We start from the raw sequence: 10,300 nt of genomic DNA, 5'->3' as shown, positions 1-10,300 counted from the left end.
TGTGTGTGTGTGTGTGTGTGTGTGTGTGTGTGTCTGTGTGTGCACCAGACTCTTCTACAGAACATGTTACCATTGTGATGCTCATCTGCCCTGACTGTCGTAGGGGCACATGAGATGCTATGAGCTCCACACGGACACTACTGGTCTTCTTGTTATTTTGGTTTGTTGGCTATACATTTCAGTTTTACACCTGAATATGTATATTTGTTACTGTTGTGTTATACCAATAAAGTTTGATTACAAAAAAGTTTTGAAGCTCAATTCTGGCCATATTGCCGCAATATTGCTAGTGCTTCACTTCACCACCAAGTGGTGGCGTGTGAATGAAGCTCACTAGCCACCTAGCAGCCAGCCACCTATGGCGATACCCTCCCGCCTGTGATTCAAATGGGAAATGCCCTTAATTAGGTGTAACTTTTAGTCTTAATATAACTTAAACGGGCAAGATGTATAAAAATGTGTGTGCTTGGAAAATCCAGGGCAAAACACTTGATCCACTGAAGAGTAAAAGCTGAAATGCTTGTTGTGGCCAGCAATACTTTTGGGGGCGTAGACTGGCCCTTTACCCAAGCAGCACGTACAACTCCGGCCCAGGGACTTTTCCATCTCCTAACCACAGTGGTTTATACATCACAACTTTTACAAATTACTTTAGCTCTAAAAGACGGTTGTTTAACTGGTAAAGTGCAATACAGTGTCAACAAACTCAACAGCCACAAGCAAAATGTATGAGAATTTGGGTGGTAAATGGATGGTAAGCTGAGATAATTCCACACTTACAGGATTATGAGGACACAAAGTTTGAGAAAAATATAGGCTCAACTTAATCACTATTTAGGCATGGAAAATTTTAGGTTTGTTAGGTTTTGTAGACATATAACACCCATTTATTTTTAGCAACTGCATCTGCTCATCTGTGTTATACTGTATGTGTATTTAAATTTTAGGCAGTGTTTTTTGTATGTCAGTGACAATAACATACTGGTCAGGGTGAAGTAAGACGGCTTTATGATCCGTTTAACTTATTACATTTACATCTAATTTTTTTCCAGTCTTGACTGTCAATGGAGCAATCCTTGAAATTTAAAGTTTAGTGGCACAGCGGGGTAACAGACATGCTAATCTTAAAATGTCATGAATGCAAGTCTGGCTTACAGCCAGTCTCATATACTCTCATATCCCTCTTGCATGTCACCGCAAACTGTTTACTGTATCATTAAGCACAAATGTCACAAAACAATCTAAAAAGAACAAGAAATAAAGCTAAACTCAGTCTCAACTGTTTCCTGCAAACACAGCTGCAGAGGTCGGATGCCTTGTAAAAGTGCTGACAGTACTGAAATGTGAAACTTTAAAAGGAGACCCATCTAAATCAGCTGGGCTAGCTGCTAGGCTTATAGATTTCCTATAAGTACTCTAACTGGCAAGATAAAAACTCAACTAATTTCTCACAGCTAGGATTCATTTTATGAGAGACTGATTATGCAGTGGGCCAGCGGAGCATACTGCCAAATCTATTTTGAAACTTACTTTTCTGTTTTTTTTTCCAGCATCTAGTCTTGGTGAGAACTGTGCCATGCAGCATTGTGAGATTCAGTAACAGGGCTGGCAGCTGCCTTATCAGAAAACATTAAGAATTCATCAGTGGCCAAGAGAGGAAAACCATGTGCTCAGTGATACACGAGTACTTTTCACTATGAAAACTCAAAGTCCAAGACACCAGTGTGGCGTTGACATAAAAGGGCTAACAGATCAATTGAGCATACAACAAGGAATTTATTTGCACAAATGATTCAACCCCTCAGTGACAGGTTTGACTGTTCTTAAAGCAAATGTCTTACAATACTGCAATAATGAAATGGAGATTATTTTTTGTAATGAAGTTTTAAAAAAGCACTTTGGTTGTTCTCTTGTGTACTTCCTCCTCTTGCTTTCTTCCTCTTGTGCTTGTTCTCAAAAGGTCTTACCTAAACAGAATGTTTCTTCCCTTCATACACTAACAGTTCATTGATCTAATGTGGCGTGTGCAAAGAGATGTTGGATGCCATGTACAATTACTTTTATTTATTTACTGTCCCTTTTTAGACATGGGATAGGCTTCATCAACCTATTAAAGTGCTGACTTCTGCCAGTCAGACATACAAGTTGGTCCCTTTTACACTAATGTTCCTCATGGCTTTAGTCAGATATACCCAGAACCGTGGCAGGGACAGCCAAGGTACATGCATGATATTTGCCAGGCCAGAGGTTTTTTTTTTAATACAACAATGGCAGATGAGTGCGATTGTGTTCCATGAAAAAATATTTTCTCATATTATTGCTGTTCAGGAAATTCTCCTAAACAATCATGTTCTTTAGATGATGCACAAAATAAATGCACAGACACCTAGACCACAGTGATTGGTAGGCCCACTATATCCAACAACATCCTACATCAGTACATTGTAACCTTGTGTATGTGTATCAGTTAATGCAAATGTAAGTTCAGATTTGTGTTGGGTTGAAAGTGATATGTAAATGCAGGACCAACCTACTAAGTGACCAGGGTGCTCGTGACAGGTTCAAATGCTGTCAGATTAATGGAAAGGAGTGCATGTCTGAAAGGGGCTGTAAAGAGTACTAAAAATGAAATCTATTTGTAAATTGTTGTACCTGTAAGACATAGTCGAGGACGATGTGTCGAAAGCACTTGCGTGTGGCAGTGAGGATGTTGGTGGCCTCCTCCACCTCATGCTGCTTGTTGCGGGATGCCTGGGCATTCTTGATCAGCGCTGCCTCCTTCTCCTCACTCACCTTATCAAATTGTTTCTTGGCATCTTTGAACTTACGTAGGTCACTGTCAAAGGGGAAAAAAGAAAACGATTATTAGTATTATACAACAATTAGTGAATCTTAGAAAAACAAAAAACTAATTGTAAGATAATTATTCAGTTGGACTTAATAAAGATTATAAATGAAGCTTGCTCAGTAACAGTCTATTTCAATAACGTCTGTTTCAGTACCTGAGTTTGGTGGAAACCCCCAGTGTTGTCAAAAGTACATAAAGTGATACAGTGGAATTTTTAAATATTCGAGGGATAAGCTTTCATTGGTTTTCACAAACTCACACTTGACAGTTCTGACAGACCACAGTTCCAGAAACAACACAGTCCCCCACCCCAACACACACAGTCATGCAAAGGTGAGATGCTAAAGGAACCTAAATTTATCACTGGACTTGAAGCAGCACAGCCATGTTCAGGCAACATGGTCAAAGGTCGGATAAGATTAAAATAAATCCTATTATTTACCGAGACTACTTGACCCAGCTCTTGTGAATGCAAGACAGTGAGTGGGCACTATTGCAAATCTGGTCAAGGAAGACAAAGCAAGAGTCCTCAAGCTATGTGTTCCATGTTAGTTTTTGTTGTGTTTTGCCTAAGTGAGATCAAGTCTCATTTCAGTGATGCAAGGTAGTGAGTAATTGTGAAGAAACATGTTTCCCAGCTTTCTCCGAGAAGCATGAGCACTGGTGATGTGGGTGTTTAGCCCTGGTGTGTGCCAAAGGCATAAACAACTAATCCTTATAATGAAATAAACCAGAAGCCTCCACTGCTTCCTGTACTTACACAAGAAGGGGGATTCTGTGCTGCATTAGGAGGTGAAACGAGGTCTACAGTAAATATTTTATATGGTAATATAATTGTGTCCTCACATGCCCCGTCCTCTGCACATCAGATATGAAAAATTCCTCAAGCTTTTCCCACAGTTATTGCATATGGATCTTGCATATTCAACTGAACTTCAGAGTGATCTGAAGCTGATGTACAAGCATGAGCTAAATCTCAAAAATGTTAATGTGCTGCGGCTTCTTCTCATAAAGATAAAATCTAAACCGCAGGCTTTTCTTCAAAAGCTTTGAGTGCTTAGCTTCATCAATCTTATTCAGTTAATACTTACTCTTTGACAAATGTCTGAAGCTGGTTCTTGATCGATCTCTGGGCCTGATCAAATAATATCTGTGAAGAAAGAAAGAAGTGTGTAACTGTTCCTGTCTGGTTGGAAAAAAAGCTTCTCTGCAGTTAGTTAAATAATTCAAGCATTAAACATCTTTAGGCATCAATATAAAAAAAGTAGCAAAAAGCTGTGTATGTACAGTATGTATTCACTTTCTAGCCCACATGATGTTGTGCAAGTCATAATTCAGACACTGGTGTAGAAGGACTTTTGCCAACATCACAAGGTGCTGACTTTATCTCCCCTCATAAAAACATAAACACAAGAAAATGGCGTGATTTGTTTATTCTTGTTTGAGAGTACCTTCAGGGGTCTTTAAAAATGAGCTATCAAGCACAAGGCCTGACAAACACTTCTCTCTAAACAGGGCTTCAGTCAAGGCCTGACAAGACAATATGTGCAGTGTAGCTAACATAAGCTACCAGTGACAAACAGACTGAGCACTGTGTTTGAGTGGATCATGTGCTGAAAGATCACAGTGACAAAAACCTATCCAGCAGTCAGCTGATGTGACCACAGTCTCCACTGCTGAGTCACAGTCGCAGGCCTGCGCTGTGGCTCCTGGAAGCTTTTAGTGAAACTAGTCAGGGAAGCTAATAAAAGGATTTGGTAAGGAAAACATCTGCCATGAGTCGTCATGGACGACTGTTTATTCCTACAGATAAACACAGTGACACATCGGCGGAAGGGAACAGATTTAATGAGACATACTCCTCTTTCAGTACCATGGACTTTACAATCTGGGGGAAGAAACTTTGCTTTTTTTTAAACAACAAGAAATCCCAAAGACATGTTGACATTTAAGTCATGGTTAAAGAAAAAAAATGTTTTTCTTGCATCTAACCAGAAGTGTTTTCTTTTAACCGCTTTTTTCTTCCGCACACTCATGCATGTTATTCGGTTTCACATAGTCACACAGTGACAGCATACCGTGTGATAGTTGATCATCTCCTGCAGGCTCTCTGCAAACTTTGTGAGACTGGACTATGGAGAGAAAAGGATAGTCATGAAGTGGGCAGCGGGAGAGCGTCATGTATTTTATGAAATTCAAGTGTTTACAGCATGCGACAGCACAGACATGCCTGCACAGGAGCAAACTCTTTTGTCAGCCAAGTGAGGCAACAAGGCAACCACAATCTTTTTAGACATTATAACAGTTTGGAAAATAATTCTTTTGGCTATATTGCTCTCTTCAAACCAATAAAGTGGCTGAACTTCAAGCCCAAGGGAGAGTGTATGAAATGCACAAAGGCAGAGCTTTCCCTGCCTTTGTGCATTTTAGCCCTTCGGCTTGCCTTGCCAGGCAAAATTCATGCAAGCAAAACAAAACAAAAGCATCTCCTCAAGAGCCAGTGGATAGTTCAGGATTTTACACATTTTTTATTAGATTTTAGAATCTGGAAAGGTCATCAAGGATAAAAACATATTTAAGAGAGAAAGCAAGGTCGTGCATGCAAACAGAGAGGAGTTTTTTTTTGTTTACCTCAATGACATCATCTTTGGTGGACTGCTGGGCTAACTCCCGAATCCCATTAACAAACTGCTTATTGGCTGCATTGTAAGCTTTTCCAGCATCAATCATCCCAATACACAACTTCACCAACTAAAGAGGAAAAAAGAGAAAGGGGCAAATGTTTAAGGGGATAGAAGTAGACCAAAAAAAATGCAGAAACAGAGAGATGATAACACTTGAGTGAAGAGACTAGAAACGGTGCTGTGCATTTTGTCTTATTAAAACACTTGAAGTTTGCATCTAAAAAGAGATTCAGGAAGTGTGGACTTTTTGAAACTTGGTTCTGCTGAGCATAAGACCAAAAAAAAGATGCTTAGTCAGTTCCTTGGTAATTAACAACATGTACTTCTTTCCTTTCTGACTCACTGGGGGCAAAGATAATTCCAGGTTGGGTAAACTCACAACGAACACCGGCCATTCTCCCTCCACTCCCACACAGGAGATGACGCAGAGCCTCAATGTGCCTCTGCAGCCAAAGCAGCTACACAACTCAAATGAAATGAACATTTTAAGGAATTCCATAACTAATTTAAGTGATCAATAATCAATTATTGAACTCATAAACTGATAAAATACAAAATGCTTAATTCTTCTTCAGGAAAGCTTCATATAAACAATTGACATTTTAGGCAAAAGCTATGAATCAGGAAATAAAGCCCTATATATAATACTGCTACTCAGAATGTGATTTCAAAAGCAGCATATTGATTTCATATTTGAAACATATAACTGTAGCAGTAGCAAATGTTCAGAAGGTAAGGCGTTTTGTTTTTGATGCCAGCATGCAGCAGGTCTTACAAGACATGCTGGATGACAACCCTTTACCTGAACACCCTTACATATTTTAAAACCCATACACACATTCTCTGTATTTCTGCTGTGATCCATTTGCATAAAATATTTTCATTTTTGCTCCTGTCACATGTCAACATTCTGTTGCTGGTGCACAGTGTTTATTTTCTTCTTATGGCTACAGTATGAGGAAACACGTTTGAGGTTGAGACCACACAAGTCAGGAGTTCAAACTTAGTGAAGTTACTAATGTCAAGGACTCCTCTGATCATTTCATTTTTGTATCTTTCACGCAGATCTGTGCAGCTTTAATTATTTTCTTTTATTTGTGTAAATTTCAAAATAAAAGGAATCGTTAACCGGGTGAGGGATTCTTTCACTTCAAAGAAGTTGAATCACAGTTTAATCAAATCTAATGTCAATGTAACCAGTAAGAACATCCAAAGCCTCAGCAATACAGGAACACACAGAGGTACTGTTCACATGCCTTTTAGGGAGACAATGTGTTTTTAACAGCAGAATTATCAATGACACACAAATAAACGTGTTTACTTTTGATTAAACACAGCTGTGCGTGTGCATATGGGTCAAAAAAAAAAAAAACACACTACCATAGCCAAACTCATGCACACAATCACACCCACTCTCCATCAGACCCTTCCTCTCTGGAGCAAAAGGGGAAGTGCGGCCAGGGCTGAGTCACAGAGGTGGTGTGAGGAGGAGGAGGAGGGTGGGACTCTGCGGGACTGCAAGCCCAGGAACAATGAACTGGGATCTTCCCAGCTTTGAGTCTTGTCCTCAGCTAGTGTACATACTATCAGCAGTGAGGGGATCCACTGTCAGGACGGACTGGTTTTCTGTAGAGCACTACTCCAGATTAACAATAGACTGCTCGGTTGGTTTAATAGCCTGAATTTGTTCATTTGAGCAGTGTGTGTGAGATGGACTGTGATGCAGCTCACTGCGAGAGGGAATGTAATCTAAACCAGCTACAGGAAATAACCCCAGCAGGCAAAAATGTTTTGGCATTGAAAACTGGGGTGAGAGTTAACAGTGAAGCAAAAAAAAACAAAAAACAAATAAAATAAAAGCCATACACACTCAGCAAATCACATTGAAAATGATACACTATGACAAAGACAACAAAAAGACCATCTTTAAATAATTTTAAGATACAAGGAATAGAATCTAGAAATGCACCGATCAATCAGCTGGAGACTGGAACTGGATGGGTTTTATCTTAAGTCGGCCATGACCGTTGACTGGCCAGTCAGTCCGAGATATCCGATTTTGTGCCAGTCATTTTTACATGCAGGATGGTCCACATCGCGCACAAGGTGGCACAGACTGAAAGCGTAGCATGTACAGTGCACAGGATTTCATATGCACCTCAATGTGAGCCTTGCGTTCGTGTCTGTACTGGGCGTGTTGGGAGAGCTTGCTGCACAAAAACACACAGAGGGGCAATCGGTGTTCGGACACCAACTGCAACCTAAATCTGTACCCTTGATTTTCCATCATAGTTTGGACCAAAACCAGAAACCATATAGAATATTACAGCATCCAAGAGGTTTCCATTTCCTAGTCGTGGTCAGAATGGATTCCAACAGTCACTATTTTTAGGATTTCTATCTGCAAAATGTGACTGTTGGAACAAAAAGATGATTACACACTTCTTGGCAAAAGGCTCAAGAGAGTGAACTGAACAGACACAGGCAAATCAGCTTTTGGCTAGAGGTTTAATTTACCACTGTGCTGGCTATAGATAGATCTGTTATCTGCTCCGACATCTTCAACAGTGGAGAAAGTCAGAACGTCATCAGGATGTCACCTAAACTGTCCAATTACAGTAGATGCTACAGCATAATAGGTGCTTCTTCCTACATGTCTAAAACACATACACACCCACATACTTAATCAGGGTACAAGCCAAGTGCACAGTGTGTATAATCTAAGACAGTCTGTCAGAGGACAGACTAGGGAGAAGGCACAAGCCTGAAACTTTCCATTTACAGGATGGACCCTGTAGCTATCAGTTCACACAGTAGAAAAAAAAAGAACAATTAAGCAATGTTTTTCATGGGCGGTACTCACTTTGTCCAGCTTGGATTCCAACTCACACACATCCCCCTCCACTTCCTCTATGGTGGCTCTGAGGGGGACAGAAGAGAAAGCTTTTGAAATCAAGTGCAACATGACTCAATACCAACAGGCATTGTTACACAATGAAACAGAGATTTAAAAAAAAAAAAAAAACACCTTACTAGAGAGGCCTCATGTAATAAAGATTTAATATCTGTCCTGAACCCACTTTACATTGATTAGTCATTTAATAATGTTTAATAGTTAAACAAAAAGGTCAGTCTGTTCTATATTATAGTTTCCTAGCTAAGGCTTATGTGTCTGTCTGTAGAGATCCATGACGATAATACTTTAACCTTAAAAAGAAGAGACGTTATAAAGAGCACACACAAACAAGCACAATCACTGATTGATACTCACCCAATGTCAATATCTTGAGAATTTTTAAATATAGGGTACTGCAAGTTACATGTAACAATTCAGATTTGCCACTATGCCCATTTTCTACAATTACAGCAGCTGAAAACACTGGCAGAGTACTGACACAAGCACATGTGGACATAGACACACCATTAAGGCAGCCAAAGTGAGGGCTGCCATTTTGGGTAAATCAGGCTGGAATCAGGTCTGGCACTGTGCCCTCTAAAACATGACAAACCACAGCTTGGTCCTCCTCAGGATCAACAGCCTATGAGCTTCACAGTGCCATGACAAATAAGAAGACACTTAAAGATCTTATCCCAGCACAGGTTTTGTCAGTACGCCCAATTCACCTTTGATAATAATCTATACAGTCTAGCATGTTACTGTGGCCTTACATCAGTGCAGGAAAGGTACGTAACACTGCTTGTAAGTGAGTACTGTGAGTGTGGCAGTGTGTGTGCCACATGTCAGTATAAAAGTATAGGGATTAGGAGTGACAGCGCACAGCAGTAGGAGCAGATAGCGTCTCCCAAACCCCCTCTAGCTGTTTGTTCTTCTGTATGGGAACACACAGATGCCAACATCTGCTCACTGACAGAGCCACTGCAGCTGAGTGCTTTCAATAAGAGATGTCCAGGTTCTTATATACTTTTACTCTATGTAAAGAACTTATATGTGCTGAATACTGAATCTCAGGTGTTATAATGACACCTCTATGTTTTTTTAATGATATCAAGCCCTAATGTTGTTTATGAACATTTTTTAAACATGCACTGTTTACTTCTGAACATCAGTAATATTTGAATTCACTGTCACTTAAAACATAAAACACACTGACTACCTTGATAAATGGAGTTTGAGTTTTCCTTCATAAATCACTCCACCTACTGCAAATACACCAAGGTAAATTTGTACATTTATTAACACATTACTTTGAGCTCGAGTGTTTTTTTTTTAAATGATGACTTAATGCTTGTTGTCTGCAGGTTTATATCAACATTACTCATAAATGTCTCCTTTATACAGTAAGCTTTTACAATTGTGCTTCATTAGCAAGAAACAGTGCAGACCTAAATGCAACCTTTAGTCCTCTAGACCACGTTCACACTGCAGGGTGAAGTGACTCAAATCCGATCTTTTTGCCCAAATGCAACCCATATCCGATTTCCTTATGACAGTGTGAACAGCCCAAATCCGATTTTTTCAAATCCGACCCAGGCCACTTTCATATGTGGTCCTAAATCGGATACGTATCCGATGTTTTGCAATGCGACTTCAGTCTGAACGGCCAGGTCGCATTTCATGCAGTTTTTATGTCATTGAAATGCGACAGAAGTCACAATTCTGCGCTGGAGGAGGCAAGAGGTAATAAAAAAGTGGCAGACAACGGTGATTCAGGTGGTGATAACGTTTCCCTTCTCACTCGGAAATTATTAATGAATTCTGTGTCCGTGAAGCCCCTCACGGAATCCCACCAGTCCTGGCTCCGACTCC

General features: G+C 40.0%; 1 protein-coding gene across 3 annotated transcripts in view; it reads right to left on the bottom strand.

Moving 5' to 3' along the window:
- The window catches only part of LOC109958247 (arf-GAP with coiled-coil, ANK repeat and PH domain-containing protein 2), a 45,892-nt gene that overhangs the window by 24,410 nt on the left and 11,182 nt on the right, over positions 1-10,300 (bottom strand). For all 3 annotated transcript variants that reach the window (XM_020596758.1, XM_020596760.1, XM_020596759.1), the window contains exons 2-6: positions 8,396-8,453; positions 5,480-5,599; positions 4,927-4,980; positions 3,940-3,998; positions 2,653-2,836 (exon numbers count right to left, since the gene is read on the bottom strand). In XM_020596758.1, the coding sequence (XP_020452414.1) occupies positions 2,653-2,836; positions 3,940-3,998; positions 4,927-4,980; positions 5,480-5,599; positions 8,396-8,453 (475 nt within the window). The remainder of the gene's footprint in view (positions 1-2,652; positions 2,837-3,939; positions 3,999-4,926; positions 4,981-5,479; positions 5,600-8,395; positions 8,454-10,300) is intronic.

Source organism: Monopterus albus, unplaced genomic scaffold, assembly GCF_001952655.1.
Source record: "Monopterus albus unplaced genomic scaffold, M_albus_1.0 scaffold31.1, whole genome shotgun sequence".
Classification (NCBI taxonomy): domain Eukaryota; kingdom Metazoa; phylum Chordata; class Actinopteri; order Synbranchiformes; family Synbranchidae; genus Monopterus; species Monopterus albus.
This window is presented reverse-complemented; position numbering and strand designations above follow the sequence as displayed.